Source organism: Umbelopsis ramanniana (genome assembly GCF_025399195.1).
Source record: "Umbelopsis ramanniana AG unplaced genomic scaffold K450scaffold_12, whole genome shotgun sequence".
In the NCBI taxonomy this organism is placed as follows: domain Eukaryota; kingdom Fungi; phylum Mucoromycota; class Umbelopsidomycetes; order Umbelopsidales; family Umbelopsidaceae; genus Umbelopsis; species Umbelopsis ramanniana.
In genome coordinates this window covers 216,322-237,224 of record NW_026252098.1, presented here as the reverse complement: position 1 = coordinate 237,224, position 20,903 = coordinate 216,322, and the positions used below count along the sequence as shown (strand labels likewise).

General features: G+C 43.1%; 10 protein-coding genes across 10 annotated transcripts; 6 read left to right on the top strand and 4 right to left on the bottom strand.

The window, feature by feature from the left end:
• Window position 1: 1 nt before the first annotated feature.
• Window positions 2–2,059, bottom strand: K450DRAFT_230050 (uncharacterized protein). Its single transcript, XM_051587188.1, has 4 exons — window positions 1,971–2,059; window positions 1,411–1,895; window positions 1,084–1,344; window positions 2–999 (listed from the first exon to the last, which is right to left on the bottom strand). Exons 2-4 carry the CDS (start codon window positions 1,672–1,674, stop codon window positions 163–165), a joined length of 1,362 nt encoding a protein of 453 aa, XP_051446953.1. The 5' UTR covers window positions 1,675–1,895; window positions 1,971–2,059; the 3' UTR covers window positions 2–162.
• Window positions 2,060–3,505: 1,446 nt separating this feature from the next.
• Window positions 3,506–4,421, bottom strand: K450DRAFT_230045 (uncharacterized protein). The gene is made up of 4 exons (XM_051587187.1): window positions 4,320–4,421; window positions 4,085–4,174; window positions 3,841–4,004; window positions 3,506–3,743 (listed from the first exon to the last, which is right to left on the bottom strand). Exons 1-4 carry the CDS (start codon window positions 4,375–4,377, stop codon window positions 3,624–3,626), a joined length of 432 nt encoding a protein of 143 aa, XP_051446952.1. The 5' UTR covers window positions 4,378–4,421; the 3' UTR covers window positions 3,506–3,623.
• Window positions 4,422–5,032: 611 nt separating this feature from the next.
• K450DRAFT_230041 (uncharacterized protein) lies at window positions 5,033–6,303 on the top strand. Its single transcript, XM_051587186.1, has 2 exons — window positions 5,033–6,033; window positions 6,099–6,303. Exons 1-2 carry the CDS (start codon window positions 5,253–5,255, stop codon window positions 6,248–6,250), a joined length of 933 nt encoding a protein of 310 aa, XP_051446951.1. The 5' UTR covers window positions 5,033–5,252; the 3' UTR covers window positions 6,251–6,303.
• A 45-nt stretch (window positions 6,304–6,348) lies between these two features.
• K450DRAFT_230036 (uncharacterized protein) lies at window positions 6,349–8,702 on the top strand. The gene is made up of 2 exons (XM_051587185.1): window positions 6,349–8,069; window positions 8,243–8,702. Exons 1-2 carry the CDS (start codon window positions 6,397–6,399, stop codon window positions 8,496–8,498), a joined length of 1,929 nt encoding a protein of 642 aa, XP_051446950.1. The 5' UTR covers window positions 6,349–6,396; the 3' UTR covers window positions 8,499–8,702.
• A 994-nt stretch (window positions 8,703–9,696) lies between these two features.
• Window positions 9,697–11,611, top strand: K450DRAFT_230032 (uncharacterized protein). Its single transcript, XM_051587184.1, has 2 exons — window positions 9,697–10,479; window positions 10,639–11,611. Exons 1-2 carry the CDS (start codon window positions 9,903–9,905, stop codon window positions 11,397–11,399), a joined length of 1,338 nt encoding a protein of 445 aa, XP_051446949.1. The 5' UTR covers window positions 9,697–9,902; the 3' UTR covers window positions 11,400–11,611.
• Window position 11,612: 1 nt separating this feature from the next.
• K450DRAFT_230029 (uncharacterized protein) lies at window positions 11,613–13,412 on the bottom strand. Its single transcript, XM_051587183.1, has 2 exons — window positions 12,771–13,412; window positions 11,613–12,703 (listed from the first exon to the last, which is right to left on the bottom strand). The coding sequence occupies exons 1-2, from the start codon at window positions 13,306–13,308 to the stop codon at window positions 11,667–11,669; spliced, it is 1,575 nt and encodes a 524-aa protein (XP_051446948.1). The 5' UTR covers window positions 13,309–13,412; the 3' UTR covers window positions 11,613–11,666.
• Window positions 13,342–15,141, top strand: K450DRAFT_230023 (uncharacterized protein). Its single transcript, XM_051587182.1, has 9 exons — window positions 13,342–13,711; window positions 13,787–13,885; window positions 13,943–13,967; window positions 14,036–14,175; window positions 14,239–14,287; window positions 14,357–14,396; window positions 14,460–14,573; window positions 14,639–14,793; window positions 14,864–15,141. Exons 1-9 carry the CDS (start codon window positions 13,517–13,519, stop codon window positions 15,007–15,009), a joined length of 963 nt encoding a protein of 320 aa, XP_051446947.1. The 5' UTR covers window positions 13,342–13,516; the 3' UTR covers window positions 15,010–15,141.
• Window position 15,142: 1 nt separating this feature from the next.
• K450DRAFT_230012 (uncharacterized protein) lies at window positions 15,143–16,621 on the top strand. The gene is made up of 4 exons (XM_051587181.1): window positions 15,143–15,431; window positions 15,529–15,596; window positions 15,664–16,200; window positions 16,272–16,621. The coding sequence occupies exons 1-4, from the start codon at window positions 15,380–15,382 to the stop codon at window positions 16,437–16,439; spliced, it is 825 nt and encodes a 274-aa protein (XP_051446946.1). The 5' UTR covers window positions 15,143–15,379; the 3' UTR covers window positions 16,440–16,621.
• On the top strand, window positions 16,575–18,876 carry K450DRAFT_230009 (uncharacterized protein). Its single transcript, XM_051587180.1, has 7 exons — window positions 16,575–16,616; window positions 16,678–16,969; window positions 17,049–17,197; window positions 17,292–17,423; window positions 17,492–18,364; window positions 18,443–18,582; window positions 18,657–18,876. The coding sequence occupies exons 2-7, from the start codon at window positions 16,770–16,772 to the stop codon at window positions 18,846–18,848; spliced, it is 1,686 nt and encodes a 561-aa protein (XP_051446945.1). The 5' UTR covers window positions 16,575–16,616; window positions 16,678–16,769; the 3' UTR covers window positions 18,849–18,876.
• Window positions 18,877–20,903, bottom strand: K450DRAFT_230003 (uncharacterized protein). The gene is made up of 4 exons (XM_051587179.1): window positions 20,458–20,903; window positions 20,041–20,307; window positions 19,729–19,977; window positions 18,877–19,659 (listed from the first exon to the last, which is right to left on the bottom strand). The coding sequence occupies exons 1-4, from the start codon at window positions 20,867–20,869 to the stop codon at window positions 18,905–18,907; spliced, it is 1,683 nt and encodes a 560-aa protein (XP_051446944.1). The 5' UTR covers window positions 20,870–20,903; the 3' UTR covers window positions 18,877–18,904.

Here is a 20,903-nt window from a genome sequence, read left to right as displayed (position 1 = left end):
CAAATGCATTAACCTCCTATAATTATCTACAAAACCCTTGGCATATGTCATCGCTCGATGCTATACGTGCATGGTCAAAAAATAGTCAAGATACATATAAAAAAAAAAAGGGAGACCCTTATTAATTAGAGAAGGAGAAGTAAAATTGTAGCTGCCGTATGTCTATCGATTGTGATGCATATTCTGATTCTCGATCTCTTGATCGGAATCGGTGTAAGTAAATTGAGAAGAAAGTGGATGAATAGCTCTCGAAGGAGCAGATGATGCAGTTGAGTAAGTATGCGCCAAAGATATTCTCGTTTGAGTGCTGCCGTGCACATCGATGAAAGAAGTATCTTGAAATTTAAAAGGCTGACCTGTGGGACGATGCTGAGCACCTGGATATTGAACAGACTGATGGTGTTGTAGCATGACGGGTTGAATATTCGTCTGTGCGGCTTCGAACGTAGAACGATGAGAATGCCGCCGCTTCGGAGAAGAGTTAGGTGAAGTCGATGAGCCTCTGCGAGCGGAGAAAGAACTCGGTAATGATTTTTGTTTTCTAATGGATGAATGCCCATCCATAGCATAGGATCGTAAAACTGCTGAAGGACTGAGTGGTGTTACTCTTCGTTCAACACTGGCTGGGGGGCTTGACACTCTCCCTAAGGAATGGCCTAGCATGTTGGGGTATTCAGCTGGGGTTTGCTCTCCAGACGAGACTTCGTACTCTCCCAGTATTTGACTCAATTCCAATAGCTGGTCTGGTAAATCTCTGTTAGCTGCTTTGTGAAGTGGTGTCGTTTCCGCAGAGCTACTTCCAGTACTATCTGTCATTGAAGAAGTTGCTTGCTGTTGTTGTGATTTTGTACTATTCTTCGGTCTCCCTCGTTTTTTCCTTGTCGCATCGACGCAAGTGTCGGTCTTGCCAAGACGAATACATCGTTGGCATGGGCGTCCAGGATCGCAGGCGACGTGTGAGGCTTTGCACGAAGCGCAAGCCTTTATTACATACGGTGGCTAAATGAAGAAATGTTTTATATCGTAAGACGCCTCATTTTCTTTGCAGCACCTGTCACAAAGCGAAACATTTGATACACGCACCTTTGCCTTTCCGACTGTCACCTCGCTACTATCCGAATTTGGATAATTTGGTGGAGTACTATTACGACGCGTATGTTGAGGATAATCTGGGTATGGGTGGTTATAGTAAGGCCATGCTGGCGCTTGCGCATGAGGCATGTGATATGGATGATATTGAACATTGTGAGTAGGGTGGTGGACTTGTTCTAGCGATTGAACAGCCGCAGTTGCCTGCTGTGTTGCCGTATGAGGGCTGTATGCATCCCAATTTGGGACTGGGACCTATGGCACAAAGGGTACTAAGTAAGACAGGAAAGCAACACAGCCAAATAATGCATTTGTGCTCACCAGTCCATGAAGGTCATTCACCATTGGTCGGTGAGACAGGTCCTGTACAGGTACACCTGAGTGTACCGGGTTTGCTGGTCTTTCTTGGTATCTTCCGTAATAGTTATATGGGGCATGTTCTATAGCAATGGTTCTTTCCGTATAGTTGAACGCTTGTGATGATGAAGATGATGTAGGTTCGTTCTCTGGTTCAAGTAAGTCACTATTTTGACTTCGTTGTACGTTGGCCCAGCTGAACGGCACATTGCCATTCTGATTGTACATTGCTACTTCGAAATGTTGAAACTGAGGTGACAGCTCTAAGCAGCAAGTCAACGTAGCAAATGAATACGAGTAGCAGCTAGTTCGAAGCCTGACTTTGCTGTAAGTTTTAATAAGTCGGCTTGGATGGTTGTTTCAAATTTTAAGTAGTATTTTAGCGTCGACTTTGTGTGCGAAAAGAAAGAGAAGATGAGAAAGGAAGTCCTTGTTGCCTAATTGTTGATCTATGTGGTACGCAAAAAGGATCAGGGTTATCAAAGACGTACACATGACTTAAAGTAGGACCCTTAGATTCTCACCTCACCAATATTTTTGCGGCTCTAATACAAAAAGGAGTAAACCCTTGATAATAGTTTATATTCAGAATTAGTGGCGCCCCGCACAATTTCGTTTCAGAAAAAGAGATGATATCCCGATCTCGGTTTTAGTCAACAAGTAATGTCATAACCTGATTTTTTTCGGAGACCTAGTCAATGAAGGAAAATGATAATGTGGTCGTAGCTCTATCAATATATGGCGAACTTTTATTGTGGTACAATAAATGTTATGAGTTATTCTGGTATTCTCGTCTCTCTACTCTCTAATTCTTTACTCACGCACAAACGCCCCACCTTGGTAGGGTAGGGATTTGAGCAGGTGGCTGGCTTTCAATCCCAATTACAGTCCATCTAGGCCCCTATTATAATCATCATCCACATCGTACTGGTCATGTTACACGTACTCTTCTATAGCTTGTTGTCGAAACGTAAGCTAAGACACAGTTTTCTTTTTTTTTTTTACCGTCATGGTACGCTTTACTCTCACATTGGTCATCCCGCTTTTCTTAACAAAAACTGTCTTGGACCCTTGCTGTGACTGCTGGACCCTGAGCTTGCCCACCAATGACATTCATGAGATGGGCGTGCCACCATATATTCAAACACCGATGTCCTCCGGCCTTCTTTACTCGTTCGTCTGGGATACATAAGTTTTCGCCTTCTCACTTTTTTAAATCTCGCACATTTAATCGAGAACACGTACGACGTTTATACCCAAAACAAACTCTATCTCAATAAAGAGTATTTTAATATCCATTTAAATGATCATTATGCATGTACTAGCCATGCTTTCGTGTGCTAAGGAACAAACCCGGTGTTAACAAACAATTTGCGAAAGTCTTACGAAATTGGGGATCTTTATCACAAGATCTTTTTCTTCCAAGAATTTTTCGCAAGAAAGAATATTAAATGTGGTATAAACCCTGGTTTTCTAGCGTATTACATGTTATATAAGCACATGTAACCTCCAGTCAAGAGCTACAATATTGTCCTCCCTTGGTCAGGGAAAACCACATAAGGGAGCACCCTGCACCAACCCTATACGCCATGACAACGCCATTTCAAGAAACTGGTTTCGGAGGCGTTGGTTTGTGCGATGCTGGGTCGGCAAGACAAAACTCCATGCTAATGAAAGTGAATTACAGTAAAGGCAGCTGCTGTGATGCCGGTTGATCCTACAAGTCAACCCTGCCCCCAACATAACACAATCCCCAAATTCCGAAAAGCGCGATCTCGGCCAACTTAACTATATCCCCATCTCGATGCGTGGTCGCTATCGGTTAGATTCAAATTTTGAGAATGGCTGGCCAAGAAGTAATTTCGCTATACCCAGCTTGTGCTAGCTTTGCTTCCTCAGCAACATTCATCGTATCGGTCACTAATATCCAATCTTGGAAGCGAGGGTGCCCTGAGCCCCGGTGACGATTGGCATTTCACCCCCAACGTATTGAGGCGCATACATGAGTGGTAGCATACCATGTTGGGTCACAGTGTGACTAAATGCGGTCTAATATGTTGCGTGATAATCACCGACCACAAAAACCAAGAACTTTTGCGCAACTTCTGGCACGGCAGAAAGGGAAAAGAAATAAATTGATATTATGCGCTGGCTAACTATGGTTTCTAGAATTATGTTCACTGATTTTGCGCTTCAAACTTGAGTCGCGATTTCTCAAACAAGAGCTCTTGCTGTCGCAAAAGCTCTTCCTCTGATATGCCCGAATTTTCCAACCGTGTACTTCGCTTATCTCGGTCCTGTAATGCAGCAGTTTGCAAGGGTGAAGAAATAAACGTGGCTCAGCCATACATATATTACGCAATCGATGCACAATCTAAGAAAACATATGCCTACCTTTTGCTGCTTCTTGTGCTCTTTATATACTTCATCCACCTCCTCAACATAGTCTTCAAAACCTAAAGTTTGTAGTGCCGATATAACGTGCTCTCCTGCTATAGTTTTCTTGGTCTCTTTTTCACATATTTCGTTTGCCTCTGATGCGATAAGGTGTATAAATTCTGGGCGAGACAGATAAAAGTTAACCTTTTTTTTTTTTTGCATGGTTAGTCTGATCCAGATGTCTTGAGTGACAGCTTACCTACGCAGCAATCAATTAAAAGATCGCGGGTGTCTTTAGCACAAACAATATCTCCAGGCATCATTTCACTTATGAGCTTTTGCACCGTAGCTTAATGACAAGATGGTAATGGAAAATGTGCGTTGATTAGTGGGACGAATTCGTTGAATGGATTTTGTCATTTTCCAGCTTTTACGGAAATGGTCGCGATCGATGACCTATTTGGCGTAAATCACAGATTTGTGACAAAATTTACCTTTTGGAAGCGAGAGTTCATCGTCGGCCGCTGGTCCAGTGCGTTCATTGTCACTCATTTGCGCGATTGTACTCTGAAATGAACCCACTCCACCGTATGGAAGCTGACCTTTTCAATCAGGTGACTACTCAAAAGCCAGTACTGATTTCGCAGTCACGTGCGTAATGAGACTGGGCGTGAGTGCCATTGTGAGACCTCACGGCAGCTTCAATCAATGTATGGCTGCTTTCATAGTATGCTAAGGATCCTACTTTTACAAGAAAAAAAGAAAAAAGTAATTGTACCCATATAGGTTTCAGGACAGCCCAATCTCACAGTGTCAGCATTGAACCATCGTTTGAAGGAAGCCTTGTCGTGTGACAAAATCTCAAACTTGTAGGCAATTGCTGTATGCCTGACATTTTATGAAAATCTACGTTTAATGTCAAAAGCCGATATGTTCAATTAGACATTTGGTTTTATATCAACGATGTGAAATACAACGTATAATGCAAAAAAAGAGGATCAGCATGTGTCAAACAAATATAAACTAATGTAACACGCTATGGCAGTATTCAATCAACTTTTGTTACTATTTATCAACTTTGAAACAATTAATCCAATAGAGTAACGGATACTCTCATCATGAAGATCAAAAGCTTTTAACTTCATGTATGAAGACGCAGGGCACGACATACAAGTGGCCACAATTTTATAAACTGAGCTATTACTTACCACATTAACATACTGCAACGTTTCAGACAATTATACAAACATGATATTTTCATAGGCGTTGTCATTCAGTGCATTTCATTCACGGCTTTTCGGCCTTCCAATACCGAAGATGCGCGCTTCCATCGGGGCAGTGTGACTGTCTCCAAAGTGGCCAAAAAGCCGATAAATTGACGGGACACGTTTGACATTCACCACGTTAAGGAACTTCTTACCATCATAATGTTCCGCCTTGCACCAAGCAGAAGAGGATTTTCTAGGTGTTTCTCAAGTATCCCGTTCGATACGAAGCCGTTCCCGTTCCGCCGTTTTGAACCATGTTGCCCAGACGCAGCTACCGCGGTTGAAAATGGATTCGTGCCGTGCAAGCAGCACCCATTTCCCAATGTCATTGGCAAAAAAGTGGATTTCGAAAGCGACATGGTAAGATTACCCACTACCAATCGCCACATGGTGGTTTGTGTCGGAGAAGAAGGACCGGAATGGCACAAGGCTAAGGTGGAAAAGGTCAAACTCGGCATGGTTCAAGCTGTTGAAAACATCAAACATCGAGAGGCCAAGGCATTCCATCATCATGACAGGACACAATTACCTCCGGGTAGTAACACACTTCTGACCGTATGTGATCGTGAACGGATACAGGGCGATAAATTTGACCAGCCATGGCCAGCGAGCGATGTCCTTCTATTTCCAGCTTTCCATGTCGCCAAAGCCGTAGACCCATTGAAGCCAGAATTCTCCAGAATATTAGACGCCATTTGGGCACCCGAAAAAGAGGATCTCGACAAGGTCAAAGAACATGTTCAAGTCGAGAATTTGGCCGATACCACTCAGGCTGTGGTCCTGGTTTGCACGCACCGAATGCGGGATGCTCGGTGCGGAGTGTTAGGGCCTATCCTGGTCGACGAATTCAAGCGGTGTCTCAAAGCGAAAGGCCTGCATGGAGAAGAAGCTAAGAAGCTAGGAAAACATGTAGATGTCTACGGCACAAGTCATTTTGGAGGTAATAGTTATAATTTGGGCTGAGTAATACTGGTAATTTATATATTTTAATGCTGGATTTTGCAGGACACAAATTTGCGGGCAATTTGATCATCCATTCACCTTCACTTGGAGGTCATATGTACGGCAACGTTAGAGCTTGCCATGTAGATACCATCATAGATCGTCATATTATAGATGAAAAAGTTATCCGGGAAATATGGAGAGGTCCAGTATAATAGCATTGGAAGCCAATAAAAGACAGGAGTCCGCACAACTCCACCAAAATGGTCACCTGGTCTGATGACAAAATTTTGGCTACTGTTGAAAACGATATCGGCATTATTGGGCCCTTACAGATCTATCCACCCCGTCTGTAATAATTATGTCAATGGACGAAGACCATGTTTCGTCCACACCACCTAATAACATGGACGAGCATGACACTGTCGGTTCAAGTGGCGCACATAAGCAAGATGTCGAAAAGCCCGAAGCTATAGAGCCCCAAACCATTAAGCTTCCAGATGATCATGCTAATGCCTCGAAGTCGCTTCAGAAAAATGAGGATATAACAGCCAACGACATTGCTAATCTGTATTCAAGACTTCAAGCCGTCATCGAGCATGTACCAAAGTCCACTGGGCAGACCAATGTAGAAGCCAGCATGGTACCATTGCCAGTGTCGCCGGATGCTCGCTCACCAAGTGCATCTAGTCCATTACCGGCTCGAAAACCTAAAGTACGCACAAGTAGCTCGTATAGTCTCAATTCCATTGGAAGGAGTGATCGAGTCGAATGTCCATGTGCCCATATATTAGTGTCAAGCGACTCGAAGCACTGTGCTTTGTGTGACCAAATAATCCCAGCCGTTGAACGACTACAAAATGACAAGGCTCAAGAACTAGAAGAAATCAAACACTTGCAGCAAAAGTTGAAGGATGAAACGGAAAGTATAAAGAGTCAATCAAAAAAGATTGAAGACATGACAAAGAGAATCGAAGAGTTGGAAGATGACTTGGACGCAAAGACAGATGCATTTATGGCTTTGCAAAACGACATGGAACTCCTTAATGAAAAGTATGTTGATGAAATTGAACGGGTAGCGGAAATTCAACATTCAAAAGATATGGTAGAGAATGAACTCGAAGACCTTAGTCGACGATTGTTCGAAGAAGCGAATGGCATGGTTGCGAACGAAAAGCGAGAGAAATACAATTTAGAAGTGGCACAACGACACTTGGAAAACCAACTCAAAGAAACTCGTGATCGGTTGCATGCTGAACAGATGCAACTTAAAGAACTACGAATAAAAATGGAGGAGATGGAACTCAAGAATAATGAAGAAGAGAAAGAAGAATCGGACTCTGGAGAACAAGCAAAGCGGTCATCATCGGCTATGAGCGACGCAGGAGTAAGAGGATTAGCCGATATGACAGCACTGCTAAATGGCTCATCCAAACGACAGTCTCAAAATGGAGCTGATCTCGACTCCACCGCCACAAATATTGACGACCTAGTACTGGGAGAATTTCAAGATTTTATCGCCACTGGAAGAAGCCTGCCGCTCAAGAAATTACATACCAATTCCTTTATGAAAAATTGCCAAGCTGAGGATGTAGAACCCTGTCTTCGATTTGGACCCAACCCACGACTCTCGGCTAAGAAAATCATTGATGCCATTGTCATGAACAAATGTTTTATAGAAGAAGCACCTGTTGGGTTTGCTGACCAACAAGCCAATCGTCCCATCGATGTCCAACTTCGAATCACGGCACAGAAGAGTATGATATGGGAAAGATTCAGCGGCAACACTCAGGGACACTTCAAAGGTTGTCAAGCCTGTGGTAGAAACGATGGATCACCGTTACCTTTTCGATTTCGAATTGCTTACTATGACGACTGGGCCTGTATTGACCGATATTGTCGTGACCGTTTGGTGGCTGTTTGCGAATTCTATGTATTTGTACGAAATGCTCGCCAAGGCTACTACAATAGCCGAAGTATTCATGATCTGTATCAAGAGTCTATCCGATTACGACTTCAAATGTTTTATGCAAGGTATGTTCAGTTCAGGCACTGTGGGATGGGCTTTTTTTTGTATTTTTTTTTTTTTTTGGGAATAGGCTGGGGGGAAATGCCCAGGCTGGCGCTATTTGTTGTGGGCCAATATTTACCGCTGATAAACTTTTGCTAATCATATGCGCCGACTGCCTACTTTGGTTTTACTTTAGGATGGGCACTTTACCTGTGATGGTGCGTAATGCTGGCCACAAAAGCGACACGATCGGCATTGCCCAGTTACCCCAAATGGAGATTCCGCCGGCAAGGAGCGAAAGTACTCTGTCATCGTTAGAAGACGTCTCTTCCGCCTCAACACCAGTGATTAGCAATGAAACAACCATTCAGGCGACTGAATCGAGTGATCGTCAGTCGGATGACCAAGAGGAAAGGTCACACCCTCATATACCTACTTCCAATATAGCGTAGTAGCCTTTTTAGTTTTAAGGTTTAGTTGTAAAAAGAAAGAGAATGGTTCTGTTCACATTGTTAATGCCAAAGGACTTCTTTGCATGATGATACTGGCTTAACAATGTCTAGATATGTAACCAGAGTATAAAGAAAATTGTTCAGTCTCTGGCTTTTTCATAATCATTGTGCGTTTTGCGTAATGCTAAGTTTATAATATGTGGAGATGATGAACTTTATTGCTGAGATGCATGCCACGATACATTAAGTATGGATGATGGGACTCTGGGTTTAAACGTTGTAGTTCACATGCGTTGAGACATTCAACATTTTTCCCCAAAGAAAAAGCCGCACCTGTTCGTAGAACAAAACAGCACCTTTCAAATTATAAGAAAATGGTCTAGCCACAACCATGCAAGATTGCAAAATCTAAACCGCTGCAGCTGATGCGAAGTCGGGGGGGGGGTATCAACAGGTATATCGTCAGTTTTTTTTTTCTGACCTGATATTTTTGAATGATTGTTTGAGGTTGACAAAAAAAGCCTACGGTAGAGGTAAATAACAGCACATGTTGCTATTCTTATGCCGTTAAATGAAAACTAGGGAAAGGAGTGGTTTGAGATGATTGACAATTTACACCTTAACATTCGCCAAGCAAGGCGAAAGCGTAAATTTGCATATTGAGTAGGGAACTGGGGAGCATGAGCAATTTCAGGGAAATATGCTGCTGGGAAAAAAATGATTTAGGTGTGTCAGATTTTTCTCCTGCTATTCACTGCTCGGGGTAAGGTTTTGGGGTACACCTATGACGATGCGAGGTTATGGTTCGAAACTTTTATTGAATCCTTCCCACCGAAGACAAACCGATAGCCCATCCCAAGGCTTGGCTACCAAGTGATGCTCCGCATCATATCCTCCAAAAAAAGACATGCTGTTACACAAAGCATTTGCTAAGGGCAAGGGCGTGGAAATAAGTAGATGGACATTTAAAGTTGGGACATGAGAAGGTTTGCCATCTGCAAGTCTACTGCAAGCGACCAAGGTATGAGATCATTTTCATTAGGTGAGCGCCCGCTTTAGATGGCTGCAACAGCAGAGAAATAGACAGCAAATCAAAAAAGAAAACGAAGGGGGAATTAGGGCCATGCGCGTGAGTATGCCTTCCATTCATGGAACAGTAAAAGGCTTTTTGGGCGCCCTTTTCTTTATGCAAATTTTTTTTTCTTGGAGGGCGTTATTTTTATTTCAGTGGATAAATTCACTCAAAGGTCCCCCATCCTATATAAGACGAAAGGTTTCACATAAGCTGTGCATGATTTGACCACACATTTCTTTTTCCTCCTTCTCTCTTTCCATCATCTCTCTTTCACTTTCTTGTCATTTCCTGTGAACCAACGTCCCCTGCCCCCCTTTTGAAGCAACTACATGACAACACGAACAGCCAGAGGCACCTGTGATCCCGCTCAGCGTATCGGTACCTTTATTGACAATGACCGTCTGGAAATCGTAGGCTTACTAGGCTTGGGAGCATACGGTGCAGTTTATCTTGGAAGACATGTTCTTACTCGTAAACACTACGCCGTCAAATGTCTTAATAGAATCGGCCTGACAAAACGACAACATGGTTTCCAACAAAGAGAAATTGCTCTCCATCAAATGCTGTCAGATCATCCTAATATCTTGACACTGGAGAAAGTCATTCACACTACCGAATGTATCTACATGATACTAGAATACTCCCGAGAAGGAGATCTATTTAATGCTATTACCGAAACCAATTGTTATGCGGGCAACGACCGTGCTATCCGTCGAGTTTTTCTTCAAATCATTGATGCTGTCATGTACTGTCATCACTATGGTGTATATCACCGTGATCTCAAACCTGAAAATATACTTGTATTCGAAGGTGGTACCCGTGTCAAGCTCGCTGATTTCGGACTCGCTACAACAGATGAAGACTCTGTTGATTTTGGATGTGGAAGTACTTTTTATTTCTCTCCAGGTAAGGTCTTTGAACAGTATATCGTTCTTGCCCAATAGGTATATTTACTAATCATTGAATTATCTTTCTTATAAAAAAAAAAAAAAAAAACCAAACAAAAACCAACAAAAATAATCATAAATTCTCGATTTCCTACAATCCTCGCTTTCAAACAAACAGAATGCCAAGGAGGGATTCATCGAAATAGCAAACCTTACAAGTCAGCACCCAACGATGTTTGGTCATTAGGGGTGATCCTCATTAATTTAACCGCCGGCCGAAATCCCTGGAAACAAGCCAGCGTGAAAGATGATACTTTTAATGCATACTTGCAGAATCCGGATTTTTTACTATCCATACTACCCATCACAACTGAATTGAATGAGATCATAAAACGTATCTTCTGTATCAATCCTGATAAGCGTATCCAACTTCATGAACTAAGGAGACAAATCGCTTCTTGCCGACATTTCACTCGTCTATCCATATGTCACGAATCTTCTACAGCAGTTCCATTACCTATTCCAGAAACTGCTGCCAGGGCATGTGCCAAACCTCGCACACCACCCCAATCACCTACCTGTGCTGAAGAGGAAGCGGCCGCCACGATTCCATCTCCGCTCTCCTTCGATATGCCAGCCACACCTACTTACTCCTGTTCACTGGATGAAGTCAAAGCTGCTACCACCAATTCTACCCTCTCCAGCTCTTCCTGGCAGTCCATTGGAGGTACGGATATTGTTACTGCCACTGCAACTCCGACGGCAAATTTTGACCTGCAATGTCGGATTACCCTTTCTGCAAGTACGAAGGACGAAATTTTACCCAATATGCAAACTGGAACAGTACCATCTGATCGTCGTTTTGAGCAAGACCATCATGGCGTGGACCTCACGCACATAAAGAACTCAGTATTCGTCAATTCATTTTCCTTTCTCTAGATAGCCCCCCCACCCCCACCCCACCTGAAACTTTCAGTTTTCAAACAGTAGCAACCGGCTTGCTCATAGATACCACCCAAATGTTTGTCACTTTTTGTGAATTTTTTTTTTAATACCTTTTTGAATGTATATAACTTTGCAAGCAAATCCCCCCCCTCTCAGGGGATTCTCACTATCTAATTTTTTTGAAAAAATTATCAAAAAGAGAATAAAACATTGGAAATCGCTATTTTAACGAACGTTTGTTTATTAGAAAACACATCATCATTATCTTGCAATTGTTTGCTGGATAATCTGGTCAATGGCTTCCAAGCCTTGCACAAAACCATGTTCAAAGTGCCACAAGACAGATTTGGTGCTTCCGTGATGACGCCGCAGATGGTCATCACTGTACTCCACTGTCAGCTGGCGTTTGAAGCCTATTCTACTACCCTGACCATTAGTCAGAAACCGAAGGGCAACAGTAGAGCCAGCCTTAAATCCTTCCTGAAATCGCCAGAAATCAGGGCAATTTGGCAGTCCATGATTGCTCCAATAGTTAGTATGTTGTGTGAAAGCCGTTTCCATTCGTTTGTCCGTTTCTTCCTTGGCTTGCTGGTGTACTTTTTGCACAGCATCCGGGGATATTTGTCCTTGGTGATAATGCGACGGCATAATGCCATTACGGACGCAATAACGGAAACTCCAATACCAGCCGTCATCGCCAGTTCGGTAATTCCAGTAGAACCAGCCTGCACAGTTTTGATCGTAGACAGCTTGTTGGACTTGACCAAATGATTTCATAGCTTCGGCATCGTTTCGTCGGGATTTCTCAATACTTTTTCCATTGAGTACGACACTCCATTCCCCTACAATCACATTGCCAGTCACATTGTTTGCGCTAAACTGGAGTTGAGAGGCAATATTAGTTTGTACATCCTTTATGTGCTGCTCGACAGATTTGGCATGATCAGCTGGCATGTGGCAAAAGTATTGGTGGGTATCGACGACCACAAACTTCATGGCAGATTGGTTCAGCCATGTTGAATACTTTTTTATGTTCCACGCATCGCCAAAGTAAATAGGCAGCACAATGTCAGGATGCACAGACCGAATGGCTTTGTATGCCTTTTGATAAAAGGTGGCTAACTCAGGGTGATCGATTGGTTCGTTTAGTACTTGGAGACCAATTATGTGATTGATGGGTGCTAGATCTTTCGCCAACCGCGTCAAGGCTTGAAGGGCGACATCCATTGTGTGATTAGAGTTGAAAAGCTCCGCCCTATGGGTCGAAATTCCACAATGAGTATCTCCGTTTTGACCTCCTAATTAAACAATCGTCAGCGACCAGTCAAGAAGCCAATAAGCAGTGAGGGAATGGATGCTTCGTACCTGGTGCACCGTGCAAGTCAATTAAAACGCCAATATTATGCCTCCCAGCCATATCAATCACAGTTAAAAGTCTCGCCCATGCTGAATCGTAGACGCCTTGGTATTTCTTAAAATCGCCAATCATAAAGTCTTGTCCGGCAACCCAGTAACCTATGGGTACGCGAACAGCATTGATTCCAATCGACTGCATCCATTCAAAATCGGACTCAGTTATGAACGTTCGCCAGTGCTCTTCAAGCGCTTCTCGAGCTTGTAGTGCCGGTCCTGCAGCGTTAAGAAAGTCTAGTTCTGATTCCCAGGGTTTGGAAATAATCCAAGAACACAAGGCTGGCGGGCATAGCCACTTTTCCAGAATGAACATGGATCCTAAATTGACACCAACATGCCGTCGGTGACGGTAAATCTCGCTCATGACGGGATCATATGCAGGAAATGTAGGAATATCAATCTGATCTTCGGACGGCGGCAATGGTTCGTTTGGTGGTGGCGAGTCTGGGGCTGTCACCTTGTGCCATATGTTCTTCAGCGTATGTGTCATGATAGGTCACAAATAGATAAAAAGCGATAAGGAGGTCAACTGCTTTAATTGAGATTTCGAAACAATACCATCATTGGCGGTGAAAACCATTACATATGTTTCAGATAGTAATGAAAAAATCCGCATAGTGAAGAAATGAAAAAGAACCAATTTGAACGACGCATTTGAATCTCAGTTGACAACCTGCCCACCACAACGCTTTCTTTCTATGCTTAGTGCCATCACCAAGCGATTCATCCCCTCATTGCCAGTTTTGTCACGTTCAATGTCGGTTGCAGGATCCCCATTCAAACTTGCATTAGTACAGCTTGCTGTAACAGCAGATAAAGAAAAGAACTTGAAGCACGCTCGCGCTAAAGTTTTAGAAGCCTCTAAAAACGGTGCCAATATAGTTGTCCTCCCGGTACAGTTGAAACCAAAATATTCTGTCAAGCTATGGAATCAAAGCATCCTGTCATACTCATATGAGCTCATGTAGGAGTGCTTCAACTCTCCTTACGGAACAAACTTTTTCCCTGACTACGCAGAAACAATCCCTGAGGGCACATCTACCAAGGCGTTGGCATCTATGGCAAAGGTATGAGCCTCTGTTATATGTTATTCATGTAAATGGGTACTAATGTAGCTTCTACAGGACGCAAATGTTTATCTTTTTGGAGGTTTGTGGGAACCAATTTAGCTTAGATGTACGGTACTTCATCGTGTTCACACATCATGCAATTTTAAGGTTCTATTCCCGAGAAAGAAGAAGCAACGGGAAAGATCTTCAACACACTTACAGTGTACGACCCATCTGGCTCCCTGATTGCAACGCATAGAAAAGTACACTTGTTTGATATAGATATTCCTGGTGGAATTCGCTTTCAGGTATAGTAACGGTAGTAGGGTGCATATAGTTTAATGAGGTATTGACGCAGTAGCTTGACATAGGAGAGCGACATTTTATCTGCTGGGTCCTGGTTGACCCATGTTGATACCAGTATGTATAAGTATATTCAACGTGTCAGTTACCTACATGTACGTACTGATGAAACTTTTTTTTTTATAGGTTACGGCAAAATTGGTGCTGGCATTTGTTATGACATTAGGTAGGGCGTTGGAAGCACATTGAGATTGCTGGAGGACATGGTCTAACAAAGCGTTCAATACAGATTTCCGGAAATGGCCATGATTGCTGCGCGAAAGGGCTGCATTGCCATGATCTATCCGGGAGCCTTCAACACCACAACCGGACCTATGCACTGGGAATTATTGCAACGTGCACGGTGAGCATTCTGGAAGTCAATTTACATGGTTCAACGGCACATAGGCATTCACACCATTTTTACAGTGCGGTAGATAACCAAATGTATGTAGCTGCTTGCTCTCCAGCTCGAGATGAATCTGCAGCCTACCACGCCTGGGGCCATTCTACTATCGTTGGTCCCAACGGTGATGTAAAGGCGACATGCGAGGAGTCAGAAGCCATCATTTATGCTGAAATAGGTAAGTAGTTAAAAAATAAACATTATAAGGAGAACATTTGGTACTAGCCACAAACTATTCTACTACCAAGATCCGCAAGACATTATCAATAGACGAAAACATATTCCTATTTACTCACAACGACGATTCGATGTCTATGAAGATGTAGCGGAGAGCGTAGAAGAGGGTAACAATGGTCATGTCAGTTTGAAGCAAGACAAGGTTAATGAGCTTTAGTATATTAAATTGGCTGCTGTTTACACCCAATGATAACAAAATAAAATATGAAGGCCGTTGACACACAGGCAGTTCAAGACCTCTAGTCTCGATCTCATGGTTTACTTCATGTCTCAGCTCAGTCAGGCAAGCAATCAATGTGTTATTGTGTGTTATTGTTTCCATTGTACGAAACAACCACCGTATATTGCGACCGTGCTCAGCCAATTGACCTCCATCACGTGGAACATTTCGTGTTTATTCACACGTGATAATGATTTCCGCACTCTCAATGGCACTATTTTCTTCTCTTCCGCTTTTATTTCGTCTATTTCTAGCTTTCTCTTGTACTCCCCACCATCAACTCCTTTAGCTGTCGAGCAACAAAACTATGCCGACCCTGTCAAGGACGGTGTTTATCGTCCGACATGGAGAGAGGCAAGGTAGGAGCCTGAAGTGCGACTCGCAATATGTATTAGTTTTTTCACTCAACACTTAGCTCCCTTTCTACAACTACTATTCTCGCCCCTGATCAATTAGATCACGTCGACAAAAACTGGCAAGCTGACCCTTCCGATGGTATATGGGATCCACCTTTATCTGAAAAGGTATATACAGATTTTACTAAGCTACATGATCAGGAACGATTATCAAGTAACTTGGTATTCTTTGTAGGGACAACTACAATCGCAGAAGACTGGGGCCTATTTAATTGACTTGCTACGAGAGAAAGATGTTAAACTCGAAAACTCGACTATAGTATTCTTATGTTCACCATTTCAACGATGCATCGATACCGCTGTGGGCATTGCCCGTGGTTTACAACACGCCAAACAAACCTTTTTACGTTTGGAACCAGCCGCTGGCGAATGGATGACCGAACGATTTTTTGAAGACGTGGAATGTACTGCGCAGCAGATGGTGAAGCGCAAAATACAAGACATAGCACGCAACCATGTCGAGATATCAAAGGTACTGTCAATGGACTGGCAGTACTCTCCTATACGAGACGAATTTGTCTTTCCAGAAAAACGAGTCGAGATGGAAGAGCGTTTCAATGATTTACGACGATCAATGGACACAATGATCGCTTGCGATGTGAAAGCTAATCGCATTGGCATGCTCAAGCAAGATATGACGAGGAGAGATATTGTCGTTGTCCTTATCACCCACGCTGCGGGCATCAATGCCTTGCTGGAATCCTACAAACAGGTAATGGGACTGAGCTTAAAACATTGCAATGGTTTTTAAAACTCAAATTGACACTATGTATTTGATTTCAGGAATCTACCCTATTGGAGACTCCATATTGCTGCGTTAGTCGTGTCCGGTATAAGCCGTCGATGGCTGAAGATAGTGACAGTGGAGAAGAAGATACTACTACCAATGGACAATGGATTGTCGACATGGAGGTGTCCTCCAAGCATCTGAAAGGAACGTCTTTGGCTTAGCTACATTTTGTGTTCCCATTTTTTTCGTACTGCATCTCATAGCCAGTGGCTGCCCAATTTTTTTTCATGATTTTTTGTTTCATCGGACCGAGAGGCCGGTATTGCGAACAGTCGGATGATATGTATATTCTGCTACTGCCGGTCTTACAGCAGACAAAGTAAACGGACTACATCCATGTATTTTATTTACATTTTGCCCAACGAAGCTATCGTATTGCGTGACTCATAATTGCTAAAGGACTTGGCCATCCAAGGTTTATTCATCTGAGTTTTTATCCCACACTCTTTTTTATACGCTGGCTCTAGCGTCTTTCAAAGCAGTGAAGTACAATGCCGTTGTTCAAAGACGATGAAGTTGCGAATCAACCTATATTGGCTAGAAGCGGCAATACCAAATCATATCAGGCTGTGGACCTTCCCACAGACAACACACACACTGACGAATCGGACGTAGAATCAGTTTACGAAAGCAATGAAGACATTATTACCAAAAGGTTGAATGGAGCCAAAAGGATCAACGTTTTGCTCGGGTAAGCCATGAATCCTTAGCCTTCCAGATCTATCACAGCAAAGTAGACCTAACTGAATTCTTCAAATTCCTTCAACTAGTTTATGGACAGGTGTTCTCCTGGCTGCTTTAGACACCAGCATTGTAGCTGTAGTAATGAGCCAGATCGGCAGCGAATTCCAACGTTCCAACCAAATCGTATTGATCGCAACCGCATACCTTTTGAGTTACACTGCGTTACAGCCATTGTGTAAGTCACTACGTTGGAAAAAACCTAGCATAGCGATTGATTGATTTATTTTTTATTATTATTTCCCCCCACTCTCTATGCTGTTGTTCTACAGATGGTAGAATATCCGATATCTTCGGCCGCAAAACTGCGTATATGTTCGCACAAGGTGCTTTTCTCATTGGCTCCTTGCTTTGTGGTATTGCACCAAATCTCAACTTTCTCGTCGTTGCCAGAGTCATTGCAGGTAAATAGGAAAGTTTCATCTATATACCACCATCAGTGGCAATATTACTAATGCACACTTTACAAAAGGCATTGGTGGTGGTGGTTTAAACACGATGAGCAGTGTGATCACAAGCGATCTTGTGACACTGAGGGAACGTGGTGTTTACCAGGGATATGCTAATACCGCATTTGCTGTTGGTGGCAGTTTGGGAGCACCTCTAGGTGGCTGGATCACTGAGAGATTTGGCTGGAGATATTGCTTTTACCTTAACATCCCTGTGCTCCTACTTGCGCTTTTGCTTACCAGGCCTTTGAAAAACTACAACCTGGAAGCTGAGGAGGATGGATCGTATCATATCACCGACAAATTGAAGAAAGTCGATTATGGCGGCGCGCTCACTTTGGTGACTGCCATCATTTGTATTATCCTTGCAACCTCCTATGGTGGCAATACTCTGGCTTGGAGTCACCCGTTAATTATCACAGGATTAGTTGGCTTTGGTGTCATGCTACTTTGCTTTATTGCAGTTGAAACTTTCGTTGCAAAACTGCCTGTTCTTCCCATGCGGTTAATGATTCAGCGTAATCCTCTTGTCTGTTCCTTTTGCAATTTCTTCTCCATGATGGCTTCCACCTCTATGGTCTACTTTTCTCCATTGTTCTTTGTAGCAATCATGGGCTTCTCCGCTTCCAAAGCAGGACTTTGGGTATCAGCCAGAGTCATAGGCGTATCCATAGGCTCCATGTCTGCTGGCCGATATATGTCAAGCACAGGCAGATTCAAATCTTATATGGTTGGAACCTATTTTCTACTTACCGTGGCCATGTTTGGTATTTCTACATGGATACCATCTACTCCTCCTTGGATGCAGATAGGCGCCATGTTACTCGATGGTTTCTCTGCTGGAGGAGGTTTGACCTCTTCTCTCGTTGCTATGCTGTCTTCCGTTGAATCTCAAGGTGCGTTTGAAGATGAAGTGGGAATGAATGGACATAGATTAAAAAAAGCAATATTAACATGAATATATTCGGATGCAGACATCGCAACGATCTCCAGTATATCTTACCTCTTCCGCTCCACTGGCGGAGTCATTGGTCTGTCCTTGGTATCCACTGTCTTCCAAGGAAAGCTGAAAGAATACCTGGAACAAACCATCACTGGACCTGATGCCAAAGAAGTAAGTAGATCAAATTTTCGATGGCATTCCATGTTGTGAGAACCATCCGTTTCTAATCACTTGTATTTTTCTAGATCATAGACTTGGTTCGTCGAGAAACATCTGCTATCCATACCTTACCCGAGGAGATTCGAGTGGTGGTTATCTCATGCTTCCAAAGAGCTCTGAAATTAAGCTATTCCCTCACCGTCGGCTTTGCGCTTCTCGCCTTTATTTTTAGTTTGTTCGTCCGTGGCATGAAGCTACACAACCGAGTCTCAAAGTAGATGATGCATCACTAGTTTCTTTACCAATTTATTATATCTTTATGAAATTACATTCATTAGAATACAGTCCCTAGAGCTTCAAACCAACTAACTATACTGGAATCCGTTTGTACAAATTGCTTGAATTCCTCGTAGCTTATATATCCTTCACGTTTGGTATCGATACTTCTGAACGTCTTTTCCACCATTTCCTCGATGGCATCTCGAGACATCGTCTCCATGATGGGAAACTTTTCCTCCCATGGCTTTTTCGGCTCTTTTTCTTCCACAGTAACGAGCTGCTTTTCCTTTAAGCCGCTGGACGAGAAGGTTGGCATCTCGTCGTGCGGTGGAAGCCAGTGAGATTCAGAAATATCGGTGGGAGAATCCATTGGTTCTGGGTCTTCGAGTATGGAAGATTCCGATGACGATGAGCTGGGTACTTCTGGTCGGTCATGAGGACTGTGTTGAGAAATTCCTTCATCGGCATACTGTTGTTGAAAGTAATCTTCTTTACGTGTGTTTAATCTCCTTGACCCTCGATTTCTCGAGTCTTCACGTACCCTAGGCTCATCGTTCCCACTAGTGGCGCCACCATTCTGACTCGTATTGTCTTCTTCGTCCGAAGAAGTGGAAGGGATGGCGACTGTGAAAGCAGCACTCACAGGCTGTGAGGCTGAGAATTCGAAATTATCCATCATATCGTCTTCCATAGCACTCACAACATCCCGAACTAGTTCCATAGACAGATAAAAGTATGCCTTGAACATTCTAAATAGTTCGTCCCGCGAGATATAGCCATCGTTATCCAAATCGTAACCTTTGAAGGCATCTATGTAAAATCACCACCAACGTAAGCATTCTAATTATTCACTATAACAGCAAAGGACACCGTACTCACACTTTATCTTTTCGTCCAGGTTGCCTTTGCAAAGTACACTCAAGCCAGTAACCAGTTCGGAGAAGTTAATGATGTTGTCGCCATCTTGGTCGAAAAAGGCAAATATTCGCTCAGTGATCAAATTCTTTTCTAATCCAAGTGGGCCCAGACATTGTTCAAACGTGCTCTTGTCGATTCCTCCATCACCTTCTTCGATTGTAGATAATGACTTGAATTGTTCGTATAAAGCCTCCAATTCGACCTGATCGACTACATTGAATCATATCAATCAATGTGTTGGATTTGATCTAACGTACATTTACATAGACTTACAATGAGATTTCTTTTGAAGTTCTCGAAGTTTGCTTATATCAAGGTTGGTATCTTCTATGTCTTTTCCGGGATAAAATGCTGGTAACAGTGCGCTTCGTGGGTTCGCCAGTGGAGGGATGGGTATACGGATTTTGAGAAAGACGTGGGTTCGGTTATGACTGTTACCAGCCTCACAAGTTTCGCAAAGATCGAAATCAACGCAGTTGGCACATTTGTATCGCAGTCCTCGTATCGGTGAAGTACTGCATTTGTTACATGTTATACCACCTAAACACAGGAAATTGTTAGCTGTCAAAAATTAACGGGGAAGGTGTGATGATGGAGAAATAGCTTACGATGAATGTAGCCTAAACAGTTTAATAATGACATGGTTATGAGATAGGATTATATAATAGCATATAGAGACACTATGCTTACCTTTGCGACTCTGATTTTCAGCAATAGCATATAGTAAGTTCAACAATGTCTTGCTCTCGTCGGCCTCGGTCCACTCCTTGAAGGACGAAAGAAGCAGACTATCCTCTCCGTCCTCTTCTGTATCTAAGAAAGGTATTCTGAGAGGAGAATCATAGTTGGGAGAGTTTTCATTTGATCCGGCTTGGTTTGATGTTTCATTGTTAAGCTGCCTCCTTCGTCGCAGTGCTCTTCGTCTATGTAATCTTGAAGCATTCTGTTGGGCTCTTGCTCGTGCTGCTCTCCTGCGTTCGTTATATTGTGTGATACCGGCAATCAGCAATATACCAGAAGCTGCTCCGCAAAGGACGATCGCTTGATTTGGTATGAATAAAGCAAAGTTGCGTCGGCCAATGGAGATGCTTAATGTAGGCATTGGGAAGATCAAAAGCCGAGGACAGGCCAACTCC

What these genes read in the sequence shown, in the direction of transcription:
- K450DRAFT_230050 (XM_051587188.1), bottom strand. Translation starts at nt 1,674, where the DNA reads ATGTACAATCAGAATGGCAATGTGCCGTTCAGCTGGGCCAACGTACAA. An exon ending in TGAATGACCTTCATGGACTG is followed by an intron (nt 1,345 to 1,410) that starts GTGAGCACAAAT and finishes TTTGTGCCATAG; the next exon opens with GTCCCAGTCCCAAATTGGGA. An exon ending in TGACAGTCGGAAAGGCAAAG is followed by an intron (nt 1,000 to 1,083) that starts GTGCGTGTATCA and finishes TTCTTCATTTAG; the next exon opens with CCACCGTATGTAATAAAGGC.
- K450DRAFT_230045 (XM_051587187.1), bottom strand. Translation starts at nt 4,377, where the DNA reads ATGAGTGACAATGAACGCACTGGACCAGCGGCCGACGATGAACTCTCG. An exon ending in TGAACTCTCGCTTCCAAAAG is followed by an intron (nt 4,175 to 4,319) that starts GTAAATTTTGTC and finishes CTTGTCATTAAG; the next exon opens with CTACGGTGCAAAAGCTCATA. An exon ending in TTTAATTGATTGCTGCGTAG is followed by an intron (nt 4,005 to 4,084) that starts GTAAGCTGTCAC and finishes TGTCTCGCCCAG; the next exon opens with AATTTATACACCTTATCGCA.
- K450DRAFT_230041 (XM_051587186.1), top strand. Translation starts at nt 5,253, where the DNA reads ATGTTCCGCCTTGCACCAAGCAGAAGAGGATTTTCTAGGTGTTTCTCA. An exon ending in CGGCACAAGTCATTTTGGAG is followed by an intron (nt 6,034 to 6,098) that starts GTAATAGTTATA and finishes TGGATTTTGCAG; the next exon opens with GACACAAATTTGCGGGCAAT.
- K450DRAFT_230036 (XM_051587185.1), top strand. Translation starts at nt 6,397, where the DNA reads ATGTCAATGGACGAAGACCATGTTTCGTCCACACCACCTAATAACATG. An exon ending in CTTCAAATGTTTTATGCAAG is followed by an intron (nt 8,070 to 8,242) that starts GTATGTTCAGTT and finishes GTTTTACTTTAG; the next exon opens with GATGGGCACTTTACCTGTGA.
- K450DRAFT_230032 (XM_051587184.1), top strand. Translation starts at nt 9,903, where the DNA reads ATGACAACACGAACAGCCAGAGGCACCTGTGATCCCGCTCAGCGTATC. An exon ending in TACTTTTTATTTCTCTCCAG is followed by an intron (nt 10,480 to 10,638) that starts GTAAGGTCTTTG and finishes TCAAACAAACAG; the next exon opens with AATGCCAAGGAGGGATTCAT.
- K450DRAFT_230029 (XM_051587183.1), bottom strand. Translation starts at nt 13,308, where the DNA reads ATGACACATACGCTGAAGAACATATGGCACAAGGTGACAGCCCCAGAC. An exon ending in TGACTTGCACGGTGCACCAG is followed by an intron (nt 12,704 to 12,770) that starts GTACGAAGCATC and finishes TTGTTTAATTAG; the next exon opens with GAGGTCAAAACGGAGATACT.
- K450DRAFT_230023 (XM_051587182.1), top strand. Translation starts at nt 13,517, where the DNA reads ATGCTTAGTGCCATCACCAAGCGATTCATCCCCTCATTGCCAGTTTTG. An exon ending in CTGGTGGAATTCGCTTTCAG is followed by an intron (nt 14,176 to 14,238) that starts GTATAGTAACGG and finishes AGCTTGACATAG; the next exon opens with GAGAGCGACATTTTATCTGC. An exon ending in CATCATTTATGCTGAAATAG is followed by an intron (nt 14,794 to 14,863) that starts GTAAGTAGTTAA and finishes TCTACTACCAAG; the next exon opens with ATCCGCAAGACATTATCAAT.
- K450DRAFT_230012 (XM_051587181.1), top strand. Translation starts at nt 15,380, where the DNA reads ATGCCGACCCTGTCAAGGACGGTGTTTATCGTCCGACATGGAGAGAGG. An exon ending in CCGACATGGAGAGAGGCAAG is followed by an intron (nt 15,432 to 15,528) that starts GTAGGAGCCTGA and finishes CTGATCAATTAG; the next exon opens with ATCACGTCGACAAAAACTGG. An exon ending in ATCCACCTTTATCTGAAAAG is followed by an intron (nt 15,597 to 15,663) that starts GTATATACAGAT and finishes TATTCTTTGTAG; the next exon opens with GGACAACTACAATCGCAGAA.
- K450DRAFT_230009 (XM_051587180.1), top strand. Translation starts at nt 16,770, where the DNA reads ATGCCGTTGTTCAAAGACGATGAAGTTGCGAATCAACCTATATTGGCT. An exon ending in CACTGCGTTACAGCCATTGT is followed by an intron (nt 17,198 to 17,291) that starts GTAAGTCACTAC and finishes GTTGTTCTACAG; the next exon opens with ATGGTAGAATATCCGATATC. An exon ending in GTCTTCCGTTGAATCTCAAG is followed by an intron (nt 18,365 to 18,442) that starts GTGCGTTTGAAG and finishes ATTCGGATGCAG; the next exon opens with ACATCGCAACGATCTCCAGT.
- K450DRAFT_230003 (XM_051587179.1), bottom strand. Translation starts at nt 20,869, where the DNA reads ATGCCTACATTAAGCATCTCCATTGGCCGACGCAACTTTGCTTTATTC. An exon ending in TGAAAATCAGAGTCGCAAAG is followed by an intron (nt 20,308 to 20,457) that starts GTAAGCATAGTG and finishes TCCTGTGTTTAG; the next exon opens with GTGGTATAACATGTAACAAA. An exon ending in CCTGGACGAAAAGATAAAGT is followed by an intron (nt 19,660 to 19,728) that starts GTGAGTACGGTG and finishes GATTTTACATAG; the next exon opens with ATGCCTTCAAAGGTTACGAT.